General features: G+C 25.7%; 2 protein-coding genes across 2 annotated transcripts in view; both read right to left on the bottom strand.

Moving 5' to 3' along the window:
- The window catches only part of LOC126898684 (uncharacterized), a 60,108-nt gene that overhangs the window by 2,726 nt on the left and 29,503 nt on the right, over positions 1-27,879 (bottom strand). The gene's annotated exons all lie outside the window — the stretch shown is intronic.
- LOC126898682 (uncharacterized) lies at positions 5,654-18,635 on the bottom strand. The gene is made up of 4 exons (XM_050672966.1): positions 18,268-18,635; positions 17,842-18,174; positions 13,915-14,081; positions 5,654-6,233 (listed from the first exon to the last, which is right to left on the bottom strand). Exons 2-4 carry the CDS (start codon positions 18,100-18,102, stop codon positions 6,074-6,076), a joined length of 588 nt encoding a protein of 195 aa, XP_050528923.1. The 5' UTR covers positions 18,103-18,174; positions 18,268-18,635; the 3' UTR covers positions 5,654-6,073.

Genomic DNA, 27,879 nt, shown 5'->3' with positions numbered 1-27,879 from the left:
AGTTTTGAAAAACACCACCACACAAACTAATGGCTCGTTTCGATGAAAAATATTTTTGAGTTAGATCAAAATTTTTAGTCATCAAATAGCAAAAACAAATATTTTTGATACAGATTATTGTGAAATCGTTAGTATAAAATATGTACGAATGAAAGTTTGAATCAAATCGTTTTCATTTCGTTTATATGAAGTACACGGAGAAAAAAGATTTACACTCACATTTTAGTATCTAATAATTTAATAAAATTGCTCATTATAAAATCGTAGTTTTGTTGTGTTCACTATACTACGTTACTGGAGCTCTGGTAAGTGATTTTTTTCTTGTAAAATTAGAAATTTACTGATCGTACTATTACAAATTTTCAAAGTTTTTCTCATAAACATAAAACACAATGCTTAAAAGTTATCAACATGTATCAAGGTAATAAAATACTAGAAGATGCTATCAAAACATTACCAGAACAGGTACATTGTAATAATGTATATTTTGTAATAAACAATTTATTGGCATTTCTTTTATTTATCAGGGCAGGCCCATTGTCCTATTTAATGAACATGATATTGATGGCGATCAATTGTTTAACCTCGCAGAAATTAATCTGATATGTGAAAAACTACAAACATATCCAAATATAGAACACATTAAGACGAAATTGATAGAATTGCTTCCAACAAGTAATTATAGAATCTCGTTTTAAAAATTTATAATATATTATCACGTCATTTTATTATTCCAGATAGCAATAAACTCAGTTACGATGTAGCGTTGGGCGTTTTTGCAGCAGATTTTATGTAAACAATATTGATAAATATTTAATAACTTAGGGGTAATACAAAATGAACAGGCTTACCTTTGTACATATTAATTACTATAAGCGACTGTCAGTAAGTGTCCAGCGATTTTTAATATTTATTGGTTATGCATTTATACCTATCCTTTTTTGTTTTTTTATTCTTTTATTTTCAGATGATAGTTTGTTTAATATTCAAAAATGTATTACACAAAATATTTTTAATTTTTATAACTAATTTTATTATTATTTTTTTTTTTTTTTGCACACACTGTANACGATGTAGCGTTGGGCGTTTTTGCAGCAGATTTTATGTAAACAATATTGATAAATATTTAATAACTTAGGGGTAATACAAAATGAACAGGCTTACCTTTGTACATATTAATTACTATAAGCGACTGTCAGTAAGTGTCCAGCGATTTTTAATATTTATTGGTTATGCATTTATACCTATCCTTTTTTGTTTTTTTATTCTTTTATTTTCAGATGATAGTTTGTTTAATATTCAAAAATGTATTACACAAAATATTTTTAATTTTTATAACTAATTTTATTTTTTTTTTTTTTTTTTTTTGCACACACTGTAATATACCACACTTTTTGAATTCATATATTGAGTTTAATTTTTTTATAAATTTTACAAGACAAGAAAATTGGTACATGTAGAGTTTTAATGATTGTGGCTTAAATATGTAAGCTGCTTATAATCTTCCAGAACTGCTGTATCAAGCGTTTCTAATAAATAAAGCCAAATCGAAAAATCATCATATTTTACGATCATGGTAGCAAGCTGCTAACTTATTAGGAACCAACGACCTCTACCAATAGTAGTATATTAGCGATGAAATGAAAGAAATTTTCTATTTTGAACTTAGAGTACATTGTATTAGATTAAATTTAATATTTAATACATTGATTGAAAAAAAATTTGTTTAGGAAAATTGTAAGAAATTAAAAGAAAAAACAATGATACCATTAATTGTTTTGTTCAAACTTCCCATGTACTTTTAACAATGACTGTTATTTTAAAAGTATATCTTCAGTAATAAAATTTTTAAATGCGCTAAATTTTGTCATATTTTACGCAATATGCAAAAAGTAACAACATTATAAAGTTTTAACTATTCAATAGAATTACAAATACGTGGCATGATGTATGTAGTTATGTAATAACTGGGTATAAATTATTTTTCTATTTTATAAAAAGGAATCAAAATAACGGCTTAATGATTTTTGCTAAACAGAATTTACCAGTTAAACTTTTTGAGTATAACATATTGGAAAGATTAACTTTGTTAATCTTTCTTTAAAAAATAACTATAAGTGAATCACCTTGCTCTATGCTTATAGATCTCCATTGTTTAATTACTAAAGTTTAATTTATTTATTAAAAAAAGTAATTGAAGGGAAACAATTAAACACTGGTTTATTTTTAATTGGAAACATGAATATAAACATAATTCATTCTCAAACGAATAACAATAATTATTTAAATCTCTTATCTATTAATTGGTTCCTATCCTTTATAGTTTTAATAGATTACCTGATGTTCAGAAACTCTTTTCTTTGGATCATGTATTCATTAAAAGTAACAATGATCATAATGTATTATAGATAAATGCTAGCGTTTTGCAAACTGATATAAGTGACTACTACTTAATTGTAGTATCGATAAAAAAAGAAAACATTAATAACAGTAATAACATAATTAATGTTTTAAATCGTGATAAAATTAGAACTATATTAAATAAAGAAAAATGTATGTAAAGTATAGAGTGATGCTCTTTTAACGCTAGCCACTCAATTAATATTAACATAAAAAGTTTTTTGTGATTTTTTTATTTTTGGCTTTTGTTAATTACGTATGTATCTACATTTATCTATTATAAAATAATTTCAGATTATCTCTTATACTTTATAAGGGTAATAACTTAAATTATTTAAATGACCACATACATATTTAACAAGCTTATAAAACAGAAAATAATCTAATTAAGAAAATGACTAATTAAGAACAACTTTTGGATCAATACTTCAAAAGTTATAACGATAAAGTGTAGACTTATGGAAAAACGTGGGTATAATTACCTTTTATCATAAAAAATTACTCGGCCGCTCATCCCGTCTAGGGCAATATTGTGAATATCTTCTGAAGCACTGGAGGAATGTTGTTATCGACCAATCATTTTCTTAATTAGATCATTTTATATTTTATAAGCTGGTTAAATATGTAGGACTAGGCTTCACCTAGTTAGCGCTCCGCTCCAGACTTGGTAATCTGCAAGCTGTCCTTACAGGTATGTCACTGATCCTGGTAGGTTTACCCGGCTATACCGTACACGATATGTGTTCTGCAAAAATTACTCCAAAAGCTGTTCACCAGAAAAATAGTCCCACTTGTAAATTAAACAATAATTTAAAAAATAAAAATATGGTTACAAAATATTTATGTGTATTCAAAATATACTTCATAAAAACCTGTTAATTATATTATTCAGTTTTAAATTTAACAAAATTGACATGCAAACCAAAATCATATCTAACATGTAGACATCTTTGCGAATAATTTTCTCAGAATAACGTTGTAAAGCTGTTTCATTTAACAAAAAAAAAATTTTTAATTCGGACCACGTTAAGTACTTTTTCCAGTATTTGCACAATGTTTTAATGTATAATAAGAAGATAGGCATAAAATTTTAAATTCTCATAGCTGATAGAATTTTGGTCTAATAGCGATCAAAAACCAACAAATATCAACGAAATTCAGGGTACCTTTGGAATATTTCTAGTTAGTTTTGATAAAAATTTCAAGTTTTAAATCGAAAAATACTGGCGGCCATGATCGTTTTTTGATAAAATTTATAAACGGTCAGAACACGATAAAAAAAATGTCTGACATTCGTGAATAATTTACTCAATTGAGTTCTTCAAATTAAAAAAAAAAATTGAAAATCTGAAATTGTTAAATAATTTTTTCAAGATAAGCTAATTTTTCAACGTTTAATTTAATAAGAAGATGCTACTTAAATAAATATATAAAGATATAAATAGATAAAATTGATAAAAATATAAAAAGGAGAATCTTTAAAAGGAATCTTAAAAAGTAGAAAAAAAAAACAGTGAAAATAATATCAAAATTTAACGACTTAAAAAACGTAATTTTTGGGGGGAATTCCACCATTTACGGGTAATTAGGGAAAAAATTTTAATTTTTAATAGTATTTTCTTTACTAGATACTATTTGTAATCTTTTGACGTATTGTTGAGAAAAATCGGTTCAGTGAGAGCTAAGAAGCTAAAAAATATTCACAAAAAACCTATTATTTTAAGATAGTAGCTTTAAAAGAATAATCTTGTCTATGATTTTAATTTAGTTAATGTACGTCACAAAATATTGTTAATGAATCTTCTATAAATAATTAAAAACATCATCTTACTTTTTTTTAGTTTTAAATTAACAAAATTTTTATTATACTTATTAGCTTTTGTTTAGGTTAATAGGATTATAGCAGTTATTTTTGATTATATATATATTTATTTATTTTATAAACTTTTATTATAATTTCCTTACAAAATAATGGCAATTAGTATAAATTAGTAGTATTTAGTATTAAGGGTTTAATATATTAATAGTAATTATTAATTCAGGACGTGAAAATTGGTAATTAAGGGCAATAAAATGGCAACTATAGTGTGTAGGGTGTGTTAAGTAGGGGGGTACTGAATTAGGGATGTTGAAAATTAGCATTAATATGTATTAAGGGCGAGAAAATAGAATTTCAGGGGTGTGATGAGTTAAGAGCAAAAATAGCAATTAGGGTGTAATGAATTAAGGGGTGATGAATTAATAGTAAAATGTATTAAGGGGTGAAAATAATAGTATTAATTTATAGTTCCTGTAATCTATAATTTAAAAAAAATTTTAAATTATAATAACATAATTAATAAAAAAACGTTAGCACAGTATGCACGTGGCATAGTAGTCATAAGTATAGATGATTTCTGACAATGATTTAAATCACTATAATAAGAAACGCTTCGATTCAAATCTGTAAATAGTTTTTAATTTTAAGAAATTGGTCGATTATTCCAAATGCAAAATTATCTATTATTTTTTGTGCGACTGCCAATTGCAATAGAAAATAGGTCGTCGATAAAAAATTGTTTTTGAACTAGGAAATAAAATAACCTTAATTTTAATATAAATTTAAAGGCTAGATTTCCTGGAACATTTTTCAGGTTTTGAGGGTAATGTCTTCGACTAGATACGATTTGTGATCTTTTGATGTATCATTGAAAAAAATCGGTCCAGTAAGAACTGAGAAAAAGAAATGACAGACACAAAAAAATAAACTCATTATGATAAAATTAATACGTTCTCAGCTTCACATCAAAGTTAAAATAAAAATAACTGTTATGAAGTGTACTATTACTTTCTGCTTGACGCCGTCGTCTTGAGCCTTATAATGTCTTAACTCGGATTAGAATATTATATATATACTTATTTTTGATAGTATTAAAAGTAATTATTTGTATTCAAAAAACTATATTAATTATAAAACACTTAATCTTATAAAAATCTTAATATTTCATTTGTATATATTTTTATCAGATATTTTTTTTACATTGATATTTATAATTTTATAATCCAAATAAGGATAAATTTAGGCTGATTGTTGATCTATTTAATAATTTGTTGAAATTAATTGAATATAATTATAAAATATTAAATTTAATTCAAATTATTAGTAAAATATTTGTTTTCAATGTATTTTCTAAAAAACTTTCTGCTATATAAATAATATAATAGTAAATAAAACAAAATAATTATAGTGTGTTTTTATTAAAAAAAAAAATCTACAACAAAACACGAATGATTTAAAAAAAATAAAAGTTTTGTTAATATTTAACAACTTGGGTATTACACAAAGTAAGTACAATACAATATTTAAACAAAATTTAATAAATGACAAATACTTGATTATAATAAACAATAATAGGATAAAATTCTATGATGGACTCAAAAACAAAATTAGTTAATAATCATGAAACGAACAAATTTTTTGTTTGAACATCGACATGAATCCATTAAGAACACAAAATAATACTTAATAATGTATAAAATTAAAGACACAAATTACACACAAACGACAACTTAAATCCAAATATGGCAAGTAAAGAGGTTTTCTAAGTTTCATATAACATTGCTAATTGTGTCTAATATCTTTAAATTTTCTTTATAATTTAATATTTGTACAGAAACATATTGTTTTGATAAGCTACATAAACGAAGTGAAAAGTTTGAACATCGTTCTTGTGTTAAAGATGCACTTTTTGTACTCGAGATCACATGCCCTTGTGTTCTTCTTTCTACGTCCCAATTCCATAGCTTTTCGAAAAATGTTTTTGGCTGAGTTTTCGTCATAGTGTTCATTAGGACTGAAACAATAATGTATGATTTTAATTCTTATGCGACTATTTTAACAAACATTTATTCTTTAAGTACAGGAAGTGACCATGATTATTGTATATATATAACCAAATATTATTCCAACTTTCTCATAATTTAACCATAAGGACACTTACTGTTTAGTAATCCGTATTATTGTAAAAATATTAAAACAAATTAGTAAATAACCTACCGAATCTAAAATCGGAATAGTTACGAATAATAAAAATATAGAACAAAAAAAGCAACGGAAAATATTTGTACCTAACAATTCTCCAGGATCAATTCTATCACCATAATTACCGACTAGTATTTAAATAAATAATATAAAAATATTCACCACCCTCAAATTAAAAAAAATAGAATGTCCAATGATTTTTTGATACACCAATGAATTAAAGACCAACACGAATTATTGACTGAATAAGTATTATATTAAACTGTAAAACGTATAAAAAAACTTGTTAGTGAGTATTTATGATATTATAGACAACTATATAATAATGCGTGGGCTAGTCGTTCAACTGCAAGAAAAGTATATTTACTTTTCATGATTTATTTTGCGTTTTCACTTATTCCATTTTAACTTATAAGCAAGTTGCTACTTCATAAGCCATTATCTAACTCATATATGACAACTATTCATATAACAAAATAATAATTAATTGAAACAATTTTAATCTGTGATGATTTATCTATTTATCATTTTAGAAAATATTTACGTCATAAAGTAAACTTTAAAAAAATATATCAGAAATTTTACTTATTGTAATGGACGTTTTAACGTATACAATGTAAAGGAAAATTTGGATAAATAGTGAAGAAGATGTTATTTATGTAAACAAATTTTCTATAATTGTCAAAATGTCGAAATTACACTAATGTGTCTATTTAACATGCATATGAAAAATATCATATTAACGTACGGAAATTTTCGTTTCATTTTTTAGCATGTATAACTTCATTAGGATATCGCCAAAAATTAATTAGGCCATTTAAAAACCTAATAAATATTTTAACAAATTATCAACTTAAAATTATACCATATAGAAATGCAACTTCGAAAAATAAAATTTATGACATTAATAAAAGTTATAAAACTTATAATAAAATATTATTTTTTCATTTAATTAATTAGCTGTTATTGGTTTATAATTTGTAAAATTGTCTAAATCAGATGTATATCTGAAAAAAAAATATTAAAGACTGTAAAAAAATTATTTCCCTATAAATTTAATTATAATTTATTAATTTTTTGGTCTAGAGATTATTCTTCAAAAAAATTATAACAACTTTTTTTTTTACTATAATTATCAATGTTCTATAAAATAGAAAATAAATTATTATACATAATAATTATAAATAATTCAATGCATTTAAATAAAAATAGAAAAAAATAACAATAATACTACATTTCTTTTTCTTTATTATATAACCTATCTGTACATTTGTTCGAACAATACAATACAAGGACTTGTATTATTATATACAATATTATATTTATATACAATTATTCACTGGTTATGTAAAGTTTTATTGGACATGTTCCAATATTCAAAAAATTTAATGGATCTCAATGAATTTATTATGCTATTTTAATGATTTGTCGAATTAAAAATTAAACTTCAATTAAAATTTTTGTACAGTATGTTTGAAATAAAAAATAATTTTAATTTTAATCTGCAAGCTATTATTAAATTTAAAAATCACGTAACTAATTAATTACTTTCTACGGCTTCTGACAAGTTCGATAATTAATATAGAACTTACACATAACAGTCGTAAGGTCGGTTAGGTAATGCCGAATTTGTTGACAATTATTATGTTATCGTCGTTTAAAATTCATTTTTCATATCCAAATTTTATATGAAGTGATAAATATCAGTATAAAAGCAAACGAAAACAGTTACTTCAGAAAGTATTTTTATAACTTATAATTAATTGTATTATTGTAGTTATAAGCATTCAGTACAAAATTACTCAGATGAATTAAATGCATACACAGCAGTTTAAATGTGTAAGGAGTTTATATAATTTTAATTCAATCGTTACAAACTGTTGCTCATTATATACAGACACGTAGTAATCTATACATCTATTTTGTATGATTATTAACTAGAAAATGATTACTTTTCAAAATATTTGTTAGTCTAGTATAATGGAAATAATACAATTAAGTTACTAATAAATGTAATTACATAATTGGCGGTAAATATCGCAAGAGAAATATTATACATAATATTGGAACGTCAGAATATTTTATTTGAAAGAAAAGTACCAATAGTTATAAAAGATATTCATAAAACTTCTAATTTAACCTTTAAATGTACTTAAATAGATATTTTATAGGTTTTAAAACACCCATAAGAGCTGAGAATATTTTGAAGATGTATTAAGTAAAATAACCTAAGTTCTTAAGATTTAGGAAGCACATTTATTGGCAGCACTTAATGCTATTAAACTACTATCTATTATTAAAACATTTTTAAGTTACTTCCTTTACAGTTTAATCGTATGTAAATTCACAATTTCTATTTTAAATAAATGCACACATCGAAGTGAAACCTCATATAACGATTTATACAGCCATTCATACATATAGTTTTATTATATGTAGCAATAAACAGAAGCACTTTGTTACGGCATTTATAACAGAATAAATAATTACCGGTTTTAGGAACTGCATTTTTTTACGGCTACTTGATGTATTACATCAATAATAAAATCGATCCCACATATATTATTTTTCAAAATGATCATTTCATTGTAAACATTTATATGAAAGTTTTTAATTATTTAAATTTGTAAAAAAAGAGCATAGATAGATAAAATTGTTGAAGCAAATGATTATTATTAAGTCGAGGAAGTAATCGTTGAGATTTGTTATAGAGTAGACATTTTTATATGTATTGAAAGTTATTTATCATATAAATCTTGTCGGATGTATTATCACAATTTCGTTAAATAATCCCAGGGGGGGGAAACGTATTCATATCATTCTGATCACATTAATCGAAAAATCATTAGATAAATTACAATACATTATCATTACATTGCTCTATAGTAAAATTATTTTGTTTTATATACTTGAAATTAGTATTTGAGGTTTTTTTAATTTTATTAATTTATAAAAATTAATTATCGCCTTGATTTATAATATCAGTATGTTATTCGATGATGATAAAAATCTACTTTGTTTTTTTATCAATTTCCATGATTAAAAATTAGATCAAATCACTTTTAAATTGAAAGATAATTATATAATCGTACATTTTTATTAGTTTTAACATTGAACGACTTTAGTCAAACTTAAAAAAGATTTAAAGACGAATATTTGAAGAATATCATTTGAAAAATTAGGATTTGTTGTAAAATATATGTCTCAAACAGCTGATTAATTTAAAAATTATTCAATAAATAATACATAATTATTAAAATAAACCATAAAGTTTCACAATGGATTAAAGAGTAACCATTAGTTTCGTCTAAAATTTATTTTCAGGTTATTAAATAAAAAAGTTCATAATGGTAAAACTAATAAAATTGGATAAAAAATCTCAACGATAACACAAGAGTAATAATTACAACCATTTTTACATTTGTTAGGAAAAACGATTTTATGAATAAAGGTTTATTATTTATTTATTTATTTAGTTAACGGGATGTATCCCTTTTTTTACAAGCATGCTATGTTTACATATTTAATTTTAACTAAATTAAGAGAAAGACACAAAAACAAACAAAAAATACATAAAAAAAAAAAAAATAACAAAATCAAAAATGTTTACAACTAATAAATCGACATATGAATTATCAAATTTTCCAAAAAGTCAGGGTCCAAAATAGTGATTGCTTTTACGGGGGTTATAACAAAATAATTTACTTAAGTGAATAAAGTTATAGATATAAGAGACAAAAAAAAATGAAAACTATACAGAGGAACTATTTGGTTTAACATATAATACGTTTACGAGTTATGTTCAGAAAATAACGGGAATTTTTAAATTTCACGTGTTCGGAAAGTCTGATTATCAATTTTTTTCATAATGTAGGTACACAGGTCCCTGAAATATTATAAAATGTTCAACTGCATTCATTTTTTACTTTGTCAGTGGTTGCCACTGACAAAGTAAAAAGCTAAGGTTAGACGTGTTTTTATGACCTCGGCGATTTTTGTTTGTTAAAAAAAAAATGAATCAAAGGATTTGTATTAAATGTTGTTAAAAATAAAATTAAGTAAAATAAGACTAAGAGTTTCATGAGTAAAACAAGGGTTTTCGAGTGGTATAAGCGTTTCCAAGGTGAGACTGTGATGTCGTTGTAGATGACGAACGCATCAAAAACCGATGGAAACGTGGAAAAATTGTAAGAAATGGTTATATACGATCGCTGAATCACAATCAGAGAAGTCGCTGATGATTTTGGAATATCGATTGGCCATGAAATTTTTTCGAATGTTTTGGGTATGAAACGCGTGGCAGAATTTTGAACAAAAACAGCGGCGAACTGCTCAGGAGTCACTTAATGATGTCAACGATGATGCAGAATTATTGAAACATGTTAAAAAATGTGACGAAACATGGATGATACGACGTTAAAACTAATGCTTAAACGTCCCAGTGGAGGTATTCTGGATCTCCAAGACCGAAAAAGGCTCGACAAGTGCGATCGAACTTGAGGGCTATGCTCTCTGTGTTCTTCGATTTTTATGGCATAGTGCATCACGAATTCTTGCCATGAGATCAAACAGTCAATAAGGAATACTACCTATAAGTTCAACGCCGTTTGCGTGGAGCAATCCGAAAAAAACGACCGGATTTGTGGCAAAACAATTCATAACTTTTGCACCACAATAATGCACCTGATCACACTTCATTGCTTGTTCGTTAAATGTTGACCAAAAACAATACTGTAACGATGCCCCAGCTTATTAATTAATAATTTTTAAGTAATACTTTTAGAATATTTAAGAGATTTTAAATATTTTCCTTTGCATATTAATACTTAAAGTTTCGAAAAAATACATCTAAGTATGCTATATATGAATTTCTAACTAAAATTAACGTGCGCGCACCTGTGTTAGTACTAATGAGTAACAAAGTGTACCGTAAAAAACTATTGTGCTAGTTAGGATATGTGAATGATTTAGAGAGATATTAAACCTGTTATCTTTCCCACTCATGCTATTTATACCTAACTAACATTTATCAGAAACAAAAAAATATTTTAAAAATGTATGTATTTATAATAAGCATCTTATTTTGCTTAGTCTTAGAATTACAACTGATAAAATATTTAAAATACGGAAACAATTAATATTATATTGTTACAAACATGAGAAACTAAATGATGTTGTTGCTTTCAAACGTATTAGACTAAACTATTGTATGACTCCGGAACACGAAATATGTTAAATAATTGCAAAAAGGAAATTACCCGCTATCAATGCTTAAAACTTTTTGTTTATCTCAGAGTTTTTTAATTTTTTTAACTAATTAACAACAATGAAAATAGTATTAAATCTTTATTTAGATTAGCAAAATGTAAATTAGCGCGGTGAAACCCACTTCATTATTACTTTATATTGACGTGTGAATAAAAAAATAGTTTCTCATAAATTCTTGATCATACCTGTAGACAGGTACCCATTTTAAATTATAAACAATAACTACTTAATAATTAAAAAAATGAACTATAATATTTAATTTTATTAAATAATAAATATGAACGTACTAAATTTAATTATTATCTTTGAAATTGCCATATTTAATTTAATTTTTAAATATTTAAACTAAAAAAAATATTTACATAATAATGGACTAATATTATTTATAAAATTATAAAAAAAAATTATAAATTGAACAAAAATTACTGTTTATTGATTTACGGCTTATAAGACCCGTATGAAGTTTTAAGTACTAGACTTAAAAATATTCATTTTCAAATAAAAAAATTTATAAAAACGCAATCCGAGCCTCTATTCTAGTGACTTCTCTTTTGTAAAAGTTCTGATAAGATTTAATATATTATTTTATGATAACTTTAAATACGTATACAAAGAACATAACAGGGTACTTGAAGACTCATTTAATGGAGGAATATACTTTAATCTAATAAACATTGTTACATTTTTACCGTTTAAGCTTCTACCAGGCTAAAGAAATATAGAAAAAAAAAAATTCTAGCGTTCCCAGAACACGGAAATTGCAAAGAATTACAGACCATTTCCTTATTTACTCTTGTATACCCAAAAAACGATAAAAAATAAAAGAAGTAGATAATATCTACATCATTTATAACTGTAGAAAGGCATTTTTACAATTTGTTTTTTTTAAATGCTTGTATAAATAAATTTGTTACACAATAGAAATACTTTATATTTCTACTAAGCTATTTAAGTACTATTCGAATTATACATTAAACTTGTCGGATTTAACAATATTTTATTACTTAGGAAGATGTGAAACTCTCATTGACTAAATTGTCGTGTATGGCTAAATCGTGACCGAAGAACAATATGGAATTTCTGTAAATTCCAGAAAACCGCTCCGAGGTTCAATTATTAGTATTCTTCTTTTTTGAGGTATAATAATTTTTTATATTATGTGACATGATCACCTGACCCTGGTCTATACCAGTGTATGAACATAATAGGCTACGCGTTACATTATTATAGTGATGATAACAAATAACACTATTTACATGGTATTCCGCATCTTATAACGGGTTACATAACGTGTAAACTGCAATTTACCGGACTCAGGTATGTTGCTCGTTGCGTTTTTTAAGGAGTTTTAGAAAGCAGTCACACATCCTACCTAGCAGATAAATTTAATATCACGTCCGGCGGACACGCTTGATATTTACTAGTTCACTTAATTATTTATACAAAAATTTTTTTTTTTGGTCAAAGTCAAAAATAATAGTGTTTTCCAATCTGATAACGACAATCTCCTTAAAATGTAAATTTGTCAACACAAAACTAGTAACATACAAAAATTTAGAATAAATGAAATATATAATTCTGTAATTTCAGCAGTACTGATTATTACCACTGATAAATTACTAATATAACGAATGTAAAAATATTACTAAAAACTTTACCATTAAACAATTATAGCACGGAATACTTTATTTCCCCATCCATAATACGTTCTAAATAACAAAANGACGGACACGCTTGATTTTTACTAGTTCACTTAATTATTTATACAAAATTATTTTTTTTTTTGGTCAAAGTCAAAAATAATAGTGTTATCCAATCTGATAACGACAATCTCCTCAAAATATAAATTTGTCAACACATAACTAGTAACATGCTAAAATTTAGAATAAATGAAATATATAATTCTGTAATATCAACAGTACTGATTATTGCCACTGATAAATTACTAATATAACGAATGTAAAACTATTACTAAAAACTTTACCATTAAACAATTATAGCACGGAATACTTTATTTCCCCATCCATAATACGTTCTAAATAACAAAACTTATAAGCCAATCGGGTCTAGAATTAATATAGCTTAAATTACCAAAATACTATGAGAACATTATACAATCTTCATTGCCATCCTTGTAACCGTCTTTGACATGAACGCTATCATTTCATATAAAATCTCCCAGAGTGATACAAATATTGTCCGAAATGAGTTTTTATCTTACTCACCTGAGTAACTTGAGTATATTTAATTCGACTTGGTTAAGTTGGCTTTTAGGTGTGGCTGCAATTTCGCACACTATTTTTCGAGCACACATACTTCGATCTTGAAGAAGGATATCGTCAAATTTGAAAATCTTGTGCAGCGAATCATCATCAACATAGCTTTCTACAGTCTAAAAAATAAAATAAAATTCATTTAATAAAAAAAAAACAACCGATTTTTTATATTTCTGTTAATGGTTACAGTATTTTTTATTTTATTAAAATGAAGGAACGAAATATTTTATATTTAGTCTTCAGATGGTAAACACTGAAACTTATATACTTTTATAAATTAATACGTCGAATTATTGTTTTTATAATTATTAATAAAGAATGGTCAATAAATACAAAATGTTCGTCATAATTATGTTCCGATGTATAAAAACATTATAATTATCTGATATAAAACAAACATAACACAGTTTCTATTACTAGGATCAAACTTTCTACGGCATACACTAATATGCATTATTGTTAATTTAGTGCATTCAAATAATTTTCTTAAAGTATTATTTTAATATTTTGCATAAAATTGTCTTTAATTTCTAATACCATCAACGGCAAATATCTTAATGCTTTGAACTTGCTGTACTATACACACGAGCCATAACTTATTACACAGCAATAATCACTAAAATCAACGGTATAATAAAACTATAATTGACACCCGGAACTGCTGGTAATAAATTAATAGACAACAAGTCTGGCAATGATATTATTATTATTTTAATTAAGCATACTACATTTTTTTTCGGTCATCATTCACCTGTGTTATGACGAATAATAAAAACTACTTCTCTCCATACGGTTACTATTTGAATCTGACCTATACTAGTCATTGTCTAATAAAACAGTTGTTATTACAGTCTCGTATGACTCAGAAGCCTCAAAAGTAACATAATATATCAACGGATTTGCGCTGTCCGTGTACGACTTTCGTTTATCATAATTCATAGTTAAGTATCTGTCCATCGCAAGAAGGAAAGCGATTTACAAACACGACCTTATAAAATATTATATATGAGATAAAAACAATCCCAAAAAGAATATTTAATCCTATTTTACACTATTAACCGAATTCAATATCCGCTATTTTAAAGATCGTCATGTAAAATTAGTTAAAATGTTTAACAATCAAACCAAAAAAATCATTTAGTACTATAAGATTACCTCATGGAGTATTTAAACATCAAACACTGTTTAACCGTGTAATGCGAAAATAAATCATTTGTGTTCATGGGATGTGTTACAAATTAATATCTTGTTAACTACGTACCAATTAAATTAGGCGTATGATATAATTTATATTATTAACACAAAATATAAAGCTTATTAATATGTAATTGTAGGTTACTCGAATTGTGTAGCGCTGTACAAAGTACATAGAAAATTTTCGAAGAATATAACATAGCTGCCTCTCGAAATGTTTGTTATTAAATTACACATTAAGTGTAATTTTATTGTTTGAAAATCAAGTAGGTAGGTTTTTTGGAAGTAATAAAATAATACTTACACCGTCAACCATTGCCAACGGCTAAGCATATGGTTTCTGACAACAATCATACAGGTTAAATTATGAACTTGAGTGACAAAAATAGAAACTCTCTATTATGCAAATCAATAATATAACTCTTGATGTATCATATTAATACATCAATCCTAAACAAAATTATGCATTTTATTTTAACATCAAATACGTTGGGTTTTTAATGGATTTTATAAACCTACATTAAAATCAATTCCATGTTTTAATCTACCGTTATGTTACACGAAAGTTTACTTCACTTGATCGATGTTTTCTGACAATGAATAAAAAATAGTGAATGATGCAAATGAACACTCCTATTTCATAAGATATAAGATTATTTTATTATATTTTAATAAAGATTCTCTAAAAAAGTTATGTAAATAAAATGCCCTGGCTTTTGCATAAAATGATTTACACAAATAAGGTGATTACATTTATTTTAGAATAAATATTATGGAATTAAAATAATGAGAAAAGAAAAATAAATCAAAGGAAAACTTAGGACTTCAAAATAAATTATGTCAAATCATTTATGAAAATAAAATTTATCGTCAGTTGTCAAAAAATGCTTATGTAATTGATAAGGACAAACTCGTTTACTTAATTTTAAATACTTCGAAACGATATGTGCTATTTTTATATCAGGTCAAACTGTTCAAAATTGAAAAAGATGTACTTATTTAATATGTATTTTGTTGTTAGATAATTTGTTTATAAAATTATTTAACAAACTTATGTTCATTAAAATTCACATGCCCGTCGTACATGGTTTTGAACTATGACATAATAATTGAAATACAAATGTTTCCTGTGTATGAGAAGAATATCGTAACTTATTTTTTTTTTTATTAAATGAAAGAAAAAATTCTACAATAAAATTTTATAACTTAGCATATTATTATATTCTAAAGGATAAATTTTAAGTTAACTGACTATAAGTTGAGATTTAAATTTTAAACAGAATAAGAATCTAATTGATCTCACAGGATCAATTTGTAATGAAAAATTTAATGTAAAAAAGGCGATTTCATTAAAATTAGAAAGTGTCTAAAGTAATAATTTGTTAGTTTATTTAAGGTGAGGGATCAATGCATTGGTGTATTTATGAGGACTCGGGAAATCTGAACTTCTCACCCTTTACCTCATAATTCATGTTATGGTCTATTTTTTAAAGAATATGATACTTAAATGGATATCGAATATCAGTGGACATTTAAGGCAGCTAAAGAAAACACCAAATTTACCACAGTCTCCCTAAAAATGAAAAAAATTATAAATATTGATATTTTATAAGAATACGTACATTTTTTTTTTCATTCTTAGAGAGCCTAATTTTCTAATAGGGAGAAATTTTGAGTTTAAAGATCTCTAGTGCCTTTAAATATTCACCGATGTATTCGAATTATAAAAATAAGTCATTAATTTAAAATTTATTACAAAATAATAAAACAATTTTTTCGACCCTATCTTTATGAAAATGACCAAAAACGCCCCTGAATTTATGAACATTTATTGCAAATTCAAAATGCATTTTTATTTATGCTTTTCCTCGGTGACCTACTTTGCAATCAATATGTTAAACTACAATTCACATAATATTCAACTTATAATAATATGCCATACAAACTAGTTTTTCAAAAATCGAGTTTTGTATACATCACATGATTTTTTATACTCATCTGCAACGTTAACCATTTGTATTGACTCAACTGTAGTCGTAAAACTTTCAATACTTGATACAATACTGTATACTTTATTCGGTATAAATTATGAATCATGCGTACTTTTTATGTTCTAAGATAAGTAACAACATAAATAAATCATAAAATGCACTGGATACTTCATGTGCAATTAACTTACGATAACAAAAGTCATACAATAATGCATATTTAACATATATATATATAATAAAAGAAGAATCCTAAACAGAAGCGAATGATCCAATAAGATTTTTCCAAACAATAATTATTTTACAATTTTATGTACAGACATTAATCACAAGTGATTGTTGGAAATTCTAGTTATACTATACATTTCATTATCTTTAATTGTTTTCACGAAATTATTATCTTAAAAAAAGTTTATGAACTACCATTAAATTTTTTTTTAATTATTTAAGAAATCTTTAATTTAACGAACCTTTTAATTATTATTTCAATTTTTTTAAATTTGACTTATTATCTAGTTATTCTTACCTACGTTTTTTTATTTTATTGTACATTTCAACAATATTTATACAGTAACAATATATACCTAATATTTTCATTAATAATTAATGTCAATATTAGATAAATAATGAAAAAAACTAACTATTAATTTTTTTTAGTTACAATTTTCTAGCAATTGTTCTTGATAACACTCACCGTTTCAGGAATAGATCTCTTCCACAAACCTAGAAGTCTACCGGTACTTGCTATTGCATGGCCTGCAGCTGCTGCTCCCATAGGTCTATGGTTGCCATTAGATATTTTCTGGTAATCTTGAGCTAACTTGTGTAACATCCACATACCCATTAAGCCCATACCCGCCAAAAGAGCCAGTCTGATGAAAAGCATATGGGCCTTTACGGCGGCACCCATTACCAACACCATAAACCCGATTAAGGCTCCCCTCGTTAGCGACATTTTGTTAAAAATTTGAACAGTCACTGATTTTTTTTTTATATTCGTTTGAAACAAAAAAAATAATAGAAACTTCTGAAAAATTTTATGAGCTTGTTAAACTGAGCAAAATTATTATTATTATTACTATATTTTTTTTTAAGAAAATAAAAAATGAAAATAGAACACCTAAAACCAAAATGTGTGTCCTTTAGTGATAATCACTTGATTACTGTGTGGGTAAATACCGTTTGTCTAAATTGTTTAATATAAAAAAAATGTGTCTTTGAGATTTTGTTCTTAGTGTTCGTTGTTGACTCTTACTCGTGCAACCGTTGACTACAATTGAAAAACGTGGAATTTTGACAAGACAGATCTAAGACCGAATCAAGTTATTGCATAGTAGTGGGGTATGATAGCAAAAAACTTCCGGTTATTATCAATATTATGAAATAACTTTCGCCGTCGCTCGGGAAGTCGTACAGTATGAACATGTATTCTGTTTGAATAAAACTTATGAAACCGGTTTTAAGTTAATACTAACGTACATATTTGCAGTGTTAATTGTTTTTTTTTTTTTTGCCATGGTTGGCTTAGGATAACAGATGCATAATCTTTTTATAAAAATGTAAAATCAAAATTTCAAAAAATCAGGTTATCGATTTGTTTAATTACTGATTTAATTAATTAAAGAAATACGATTAATTACGTTTATTTACACTTTATTAGATAAAAGATTATTAGCTAATGTATACACAAATATCCACATTAAAAGGCTTAAAACTAAATATTTACAAAACAGATAATTTTCATTTAATAATAATCATAATAATAATCTATTTGACATCCTGTAAGAAAGAATGCAATTAAACAATTACTGTCATAAAAATAATGACGTAGTAACAAAACTAATAATCACATTACTATATTTGGAAAGATTAAAATAAACAATATATTTCAATTTAGGAGGTATATTATTATAAAAAAAATAGGTAGATCATTGCAAGTTATTGCAAATAGATTAAAAGGTTCATTGAAATTATAATTTTGACGATGACTATTAACATTAAATATATAATTATTACGTAAATTAAATGTAGTAACGTTGAACCTTAATTTACTCGGAAGTTTTAAACGATAAATTTTATTATAAATTAAATTAAAAACAAAACAAGCCACGTTTAATTTATATCTTACATCTAATGTGTCTAAATCTAATAATCTTCATAATTCATCATACTCATTAAGAAAATGTAATTTATAATAAATAGTTTGTTAACAATTATTATGAACGCGCTCTATATCCAATATCAAACTAAACTGAAAATGAAACTTTTGCAATATCTTTAATAAATAGAGAAAATAGAATAGACAATAAGTGACCCCATTGTAGTGCACCAATTATGACATTTATAATTTTTGAAACTTATTACTCAAATGAGATTGCAACCATGACAAGATAGTATCTCTAATTCCCATTAAATGTAATTTGTTTAAAAGTATATAGTGGTCTACCGAGTAAAAAGCTTTTTTAATTCAGTATAATGTAGTCATCTTATTCACCATTCTCAACTATAGAAACAATTTTTGAAAAACAGACAAGTAAATTTGTTGAAGTTGATCACTCTGTCGAAATCCATGTTGCGAATCGTAAAGACTATGTTTTATTTGATTTGTAAATTTATATTCATTTAACTTTTTCAAATAATTTAGCCAGATCGTTAATACTCATTAATCTATTGAAAACATTACCTATCAATTTATAAATATTACATGTATATCAGGTAATATTAATGCAATATACAATTACCTACCCGGTAGTCTACAACTTCATTTGAAGTACGACAATGTACTGAAATAAATATTTTTATTTGTACTCTTTTTTGAAGTATAAACTGTGTAGATTCTACTTTCATATAAATATTTTTTAATACAGTTTTTAGTGTATTTATCATAAGTTATTTCAAAGGTATTATAGTGTCTTCTTAATATTGAAAACGGTAAACATTGTTGAAAGAAATTTATTAACTTATTTTCATTCGTTGACGTAAAAAATAGTAAACAAACAGTTACTGAGAAATCTCCGATTCCCTAAATCTCTATTAGGTAATTTAGGACAGAAAACAAAAACATGGGACCAAGATTTGTGATACACTGAAGTAAAAGCTATCAGGTTAACTCGGGTAAATACGCGTATCACAGTTTTATGACTAAGAACTAAACACTCCATTATATAAATTAAGATACAACTTTATTATTATGCACATAAATTTTTTGACTAGTAATACACACAAATGGTTAAACTGGTCCTTTAAATCGATCGATGATTTATAATTGACAAAAATATACATTAATGAGGCAATTAGTCGATTTAATATTTTTCAATAATTACATAAGTAATTCAATGTATAATAATTTAATCCAAATATGAAATAAACTTTAAACAGTTGTTCATATATTTAGTAGTCTCAAGTGTAGTCTCAAAAAAAAAAAAAAAAAAGGAGAAAAACTCTTTTTAGAATTAAAAAGCCCAAATAGTTGACCTAATTTGATTATTATTTGTAAGTAATATTTATGAAGCTACCAAAGTTAATATATTTATGAAAATTTGATTAACTACAGTCACGTTATTATTCGTACCCATCTACTGTTTTATCTACAGAATGGTCTCTTTAGAGACACGCTATTAGTTTAAAAACAAAATTCTGCTTTTAGACTAATATAAATTAAATATAAAATAAATATGAATAAATTTAAAATCGAAATAAAATGTTGATATTTTTTAAATATACAATAACATGAATTTAAAAATAAAATAATATTGATGATTGCAGCAAAGCGCATGCATAAGAGAAAAAATAGACATTTTTTGTCGTTTCTAATAAATATAATTTAAATATTAAATTGTACTGTTTAAAAGTCACAACAACAAAATAAATGTTTCTATGTCGAAAACATGTTTACATTCACTGTATCATAATTCATAGCGCAGAATAAATAGTAATAAAATCGTTAATATTTTATTTATCTATCTTAATATTAATTTAAAAGTAAATACCGCTAATTTTAACACTCTGTCTCAAAATATGAATTTAAGTATATGCAATTATTAGATGACATGGTTTTACACATCATATCCTAATAAACAATGTGAACATAAAATTTTCAAAAATTAAGTTTTATAAATTTATTTTAATAATTAATTTATAGGAAACTAAACTGAGTTGAAATTCTTAATATATCATATAAAATCCGTGAGAGGTTAATTTAAGAATAGTTTTATGAAAGTTTTCATATCCAAAAATACTACTTATACGATAAGAAATTGAAATCCCTAAATTTCAGAATGGAGCATATGTTTCATTAACCCTCTTGACACAATCTTAAAATATATTACGAAGTTGTCCTAAAAATATTTAGTAGCGAATTCAGCCAACGTGATATCAGGAATGTTACCAGTGACCTATTGACATATCACGATTTTGGGTGGCAAAGGCGTATTTTGAATCCGTCAATGCTCCACTCGAAATGTGTTTTAAAGTTAAAAAATTAAATGCATTGAACCTTTTCGTATACACACGAATTTTCCAATAGTGTTGACGTTTATTATGTATAATTTATATGGGTACATATATGTATATCCATGTCACTAACCATTTTATTGTAAACAAAATAAGTCGATAACTTATCAAACACCGTTACCCATATAGAATTAATGATTTGAATTTATTTTAACCCCTTGATCCTGAAAATTGGTTCCAACTGAACCTTGCTAAGCAGATTTTGATAACCTACTTCTATAACTTTTTTAGAAAACCAAGTTAGTAGGTCTAATTTGATTTATACTTTATTCTCCTATCCATTACAACAAATAATAATAATAAAAGATTAAGCTGTACAATATTTCTAAAAGACTATAAAACAAAAACATTGGTAAAACTAGATTTCTTTAGTCAGATTTACATTGATGAAAAATACTGTTTAAGTCGATCTTAAAAAACAAAATATCATTAAAAAACTGAAACAGATTCAGAAAGAGTACAATTTTTGAAACTTTATTCCTTCAACTATGACATGGACTGAGAGCCTAACATTTTAAACTCGGTCCTAATTAGGAGAAAGTGAGATATGTTAACGCTTGAATTAAGATGATCTTATTTAATTTTAAAAAATATAACAATATTTACAAATTTTTTATGGAAATGTTTTCAAATATATTAACCAAACAATGTCATTTTTTCGAAAATAATATAAATAAACACATATGTTTGTTTTAAATTGTTTTAACATTTATTCACGAACGACATAAATATTGTGGTTGACGGCGTATAATTATATCTTGAGCGTAAATAAATAAAGACAATTTATTTTTTTTTGCAAAAGGTAAAACATCACGAATAAAAAGTATTTGAAATTTTAAGTTTTATTCAATTTAGGGAAGTACTAGGCGAAAATATTTAATAATAATATAATGGGAAAGTCAGCTTTTTTTGTACTTTCAATGAAATTTCTATTTATAAAAAATGTGCTTATAACTAGTTAAACTAACTCAGTTACTAAAAAAAAATAAACCTAATAATTATATTAAGGGCATACCTTAAAGGTGATGGAGTAATTTTCCCTTTTAATAATCTTACACTCCATTTTTTTAATTTTCCATTAGTTGATAAACCAATTCAAAATTGTATAACACATCTAACATTTCTTTGGAGAACAGGAGATGACTTTCTTTGTAATTTACGAAAACATGTATAATTCATCTCTTTATCATTAACTAGATTAAGCTAAGGTAAATCATTTCATCCCATTTAAAAATTTATCTTGCCCATCTTTTAGGGCAAGATGGCGAATTTGACTTTTTTCTGATAGATTAATAATTCTTAAAACAACAAATAATAATTAATCAGGTTTTAATCAATCTAATAGTATTTTTGCCAAGTTTTAAGTTTTCATAATGAATACTTTCTTTAAAAAATTTGATGCTACCTTAAGGATATCTACTTACCCTCCCATCACCAATTTGTTATCAAATAATAATTTTGATTTGTAGGTTAAAACCAAGAAAAACACGTTTGATTCGTTGAATTTGTCGTTTTCAAAATGCGAATTACTCTTAAATTTCACGTAAACGAGTACTGAAAAGGAAATTTATTTTTGCTCTTCAAGAAGATTAAATTAGTAAGACATAATATTTTAATTGACATTTTATGCGAATATAAAAACGGTATTTTTCAGAAACTGGTAAAAACTTACGTGATGTTAAATAATAAACGTATAATATAATTGTTTATTAACAAATAAAAACCGCAACGTTTGTAATAAATTTTACGTTTTCTCTTGTAAAACAAATTAAATCAACTACATTTCCAGTGTTTTAAATTTAAATACATAACAAATTTTATTGCTGGTTTAAATATGTATATAATTACTATAAAAATTATCTTTTATAGTTTTCGTAAAAAAATCAGCACACGCGGAAAAAGCAATGATTTAGAAGTCAATTGGATTCCAAACATCAAATTTATAATTAAACTCATTAATTTTATAAGTACAATAAGTTTATTACTTAAATTAATACTAATAAAATTGGGCTTAATAACAAAAAATTAGTTAGTATAACCATAATACAGAATTATTACAGTAATTTTTTATAGCAACTTTAATGTTATTATTATTTTCTTTTATAACGTAATGTCCTAAAAAAATATATCATCTGTAAAACTTTAAACAGAGACGCTCTCGATAATAATAACAATACATCCTCTTTTGTCTTCTGTTAATACATTTCTATCTACAAGAAAATAATTCATTGAAGTATTGGAAAAAGAAATAATAAATAGATTCCACTCTTGGAGGATTTCACTTTTTAACAAATATCAATTTCACCAGTATACTATGTCAGTCATCCTTCAAGTAATCTTAAATACATATCTTTATGAACGACTATTAAAAACATAGCTCCAATAAAGTTTTAGTGGGGTCAATGGTAAAGAGCTTCTCTCGTTAAGCCATTTCCTCAGATCACGTCACTGATTAAAGAATCTGTGGATTTCAAAAATTGGAATTTTTGAAGGATCTTAACGGACCATAGAATGAACTAGTTTAATAGTTTAAAGTTCGTATTAAGTGAATGAAAATGAATTAAGATCACGGAATTAAACTTTTTTTGCTTTAAGTTCTTATTTTTTATAAACTTGAACTCATTTTTATTTACTAATTTATGTATTAATGTAAATATTGGTACCGATATTCATAAACCTTAAAATCTATGCAAACAAATGAATTAATTTATATAAACTAGGATGGAATCACTCTCTATGACCACCTTAACACCGCTTAATTATCTAAGTTTTGTTATTTAATTGAATCATAAATCGTTTATTCTTCGATTATCACCAAAAATAACTAAATACGACATTATTTTGGCAATGTTATACATGAATATGGTAAAAAAAAATAGTGAACTAGATCATGAACTTAGTTTGATTTCGTGATAATGAACTAATTCTTTTTTTTAATGAACTTTCTAAATTCTGGATCTTAGATAAATGTTTTAGATAATAATAATCTTAGATTTAAATATCTAAAAATTAAGATTTAACATAATCGTTTAAATAAACTTTATAAACACCCCCTAAAAACGGCGTCACACCAAAATTTATCCCCGTATCTCAAATTGTCTTTATATACATGCAGATATTAATAGATAATATGTGTGATAATATTGTGATTATTATAATGAATTAAATGTTTAAAAAATTGACAATAATTTCAATAAAAAAAAATTGTCTACCGACACAATCATTTGGCAACTAGTTACACAGCATAATTTATTTGCTGAAACAGTAATATTTATTCAAATGATTATAATAATTTTCATAATACATAAAAAATTAAGTGAATAATAAGATTTTCAAAATCTAGTGTTTTTGGTATATTAGTTAGATATATAACGTAATTACCGATGGTACAACTTCGAAAAAACTACAAAATTATAGCATGTTGTCGTCATTATGCTCTTAACTGGTTATTATCTAATACCTATCTTTTATTCAATACATTTCATTTAACAATAATAACATTTAATAACAATTATAAAAAATAACCTGTAACAGCATTTATTATCGTAACACATTTGAATTTTTATTTTAAATAAATAATTATACTACTAAGGCACATAATGTAAAAAAATATTTTTATATGATTTCGGTTTTTAGTAAGACTGTTTTGTGTAAGAACGAAATTACGAAAATTTGTCGGAATTTCGTCGGCATTTATAGGCAAAGTGTATGTGTAATTTTCGAAAATTATATGACAATGCTACAGAGAAATGCGCACTAACAGAAAAAATTATAAGAATACTCTTTGGATAACGATTTAAGATTAGTTATGTCAACCCAATAATAATGTGCAGGGCCGCCGCTCGTTGCACTTAGTGAGGGACTGGGCAAATTATAGCCACGAAATCTAAATCATATCAATAAACATCTAAATTACTCTTCGTGATACCCTGAGAAAGTTATCCGGTTGCCCTTCCCCTCTCTTTTATGACGGCTTGATAATATGGTTGAAATAAACATATACTGGATAATTGTTCAACAATGACTCATGTAATGGTGTAAGTTGTTGCAAAATATTTGTATTCATAGTATAACATTACTAGTCTCTTTAAAACATCATATTATTCTACATAACATAAATTGTAAAAATATATTAATTATATCCCTATTTTTCATTTTAAAATTGTGTCAACATGGGTTTTTTAAATGGTAACATTCATTTTTAGCTATTTTGCAAATTAAAAAACCACTAACTAATAAAATATCGATAAAAGGCTTTTGAATCATTATTTTAATAAATATTAGAGTATTTTCATATCTATAAGGAAAGATGAAAGCAACTCAGAAACGCCTATGCATAAAAATATACCACATTAAATTCTGTTTTTTTAAAAAAAGAAAAATATATAAATTTTTATATTTATCAAATGTTTTGTAGAACATGTGATTAAGCAATCGCCTTAGGATAATTTATGGTAGTAAACATATTTCAGTATCTAATAATTATTTTAAGTTTTATCATAAGTTTATTATTTTGATTAATTTATTAATATTTGTTTTTAATGTTTTGAAAATCGCATTATCTATCACTTTATCGAAGATAACGGATATAATAATCAAAACTTTTAGGTTTATTAAAAAATATTATTTTTACTTGAAAATAATAATTTTTAATTTCTGTTGAATACTCATTTATGCAGCTAATGAGTATAATAGACTTAGCTCAAGTTGAAGAATTGAACCTGTTTCAAAAAAAAAAAAAATCTACTATATTCTTGTTTAATCAAAATTTAAGTATATTATAAGAAAACGCGTATTATATGAAAATTCACGTTTATGGATTTAATGAATATAATTTGTAGTATAAATTGAGAGTTCACTAAGGATAAAACGGACAAAAACTACTCGGTTTTAAAGCGTGGTTTAAGGCGTTTAATTTAGGCAACTTAACTATCAAAGATTCTCATAAAATACGTTGTACACGCGACGTTGCGGTTAACAGGAAAATCATTTTTAAAAAGGTACCAGGGATTCAGAAAGAGTACTCAATTTTTATAATGGTTTTCATTAACCGTGTCGAAACGCAATGGACTAGTGAATCATTCGAATTCTAGAAAAACGGTACCAGGGACAAAAATGATTATCCTAAAAGCCGAAACTGATAATGGCGTCAACGGGACGACGTTATATTCTGTCGGCTATTTCAGACAGCCTGGCGTATCTAAATGGGTAACTCACACGAATGATTTGTTACAGAAACCCTGTTACAATTATCTAACAAACATGTTTTCCGAGAAATCAATTACTATCCCTTTACAAAAATATTTTAATCTATGCGTTCTGTCTACATGATGTGTAACGCGCAAAACATAAAATTAACGCACGCGGTTAAACAAATATCGTACGCATCTAGTAACGCGTACACCTACTGGATATACTCACTAATAGTGAGTCACTATTGTCGTAGGAACGTGTACAGAATAATAGAAAATAGCAGACAAAAGTTCTTCAAATCACCATTAGGTTTTCAATGATTATGTTTTGAACTCACGTTCATGTATTGCGGATCGTAACGTAGACACTGTACCCTCCACTAATATTTACTAATTACAATCATTAAAAGTCATACTGTTCTTAAATATAGTCTCACCAACATTGAGTTATTTTAATACACAAATATATATATAACAAACTAGATTGCCGAGTACCTTGTGCTAGCCGGACAAACGGCTGAAGACACACACCGTTCCGCCATTTCGAGTAGGTCGAATATAACTTATCACATTAAATAATTTGATATCATTGATGTTATTGTGTTTATTCAGTGTTTTTACCAATTTTCAAACCAGTGTTTCGCCTTTCGGCGCATTTAAGGTACTCAAAGGGGTCCAATCCAGACCTAATCCGGGAGGAGGTGATCAGCACCCCTCTTACTGCGCCGTGGAAGCACTTAGCAAACTTCCAACCCGTAAATATCCACAGATAATTCGCGTAATTTTGGCAAGAACAATCCAAGGTTCTAAATCTTCGGTTAATAACGCCAACAATTGTCTCACTTCCCCCTCCTCACTGAACACAGGTACTCTGCGAATATTCCTAGCACTTTACTATGTATTATTATACATAGTTCAAGTAAGACTTTTGGGAAGGTCATGAATGTTCGGTCAAAGTTGTTTCATTTAGAAGTATTTATATAAAAAAGGATAACAACATCGTCTCCTCAAATTCAGTTGGACTAAAA

The sequence above is a fragment of the Daktulosphaira vitifoliae genome, unplaced genomic scaffold, assembly GCF_025091365.1.
Source record: "Daktulosphaira vitifoliae isolate Bord-2020 unplaced genomic scaffold, ASM2509136v1 Scaffold_2, whole genome shotgun sequence".
Lineage (NCBI taxonomy): Eukaryota > Metazoa > Arthropoda > Insecta > Hemiptera > Phylloxeridae > Daktulosphaira > Daktulosphaira vitifoliae.
This window is presented reverse-complemented; position numbering and strand designations above follow the sequence as displayed.

Coding starts and splice junctions, on each gene's coding strand:
- LOC126898682 (XM_050672966.1), bottom strand. CDS start 18,102: ATGTCGCTAACGAGGGGAGCCTTAATCGGGTTTATGGTGTTGGTAATG. Junction 14,082..17,841: donor AGAGATCTATTCCTGAAACG/GTGAGTGTTATC, acceptor TTTATTTTTTAG/ACTGTAGAAAGCTATGTTGA. Junction 6,234..13,914: donor AATATACTCAAGTTACTCAG/GTGAGTAAGATA, acceptor TTATTGTTTCAG/TCCTAATGAACACTATGACG.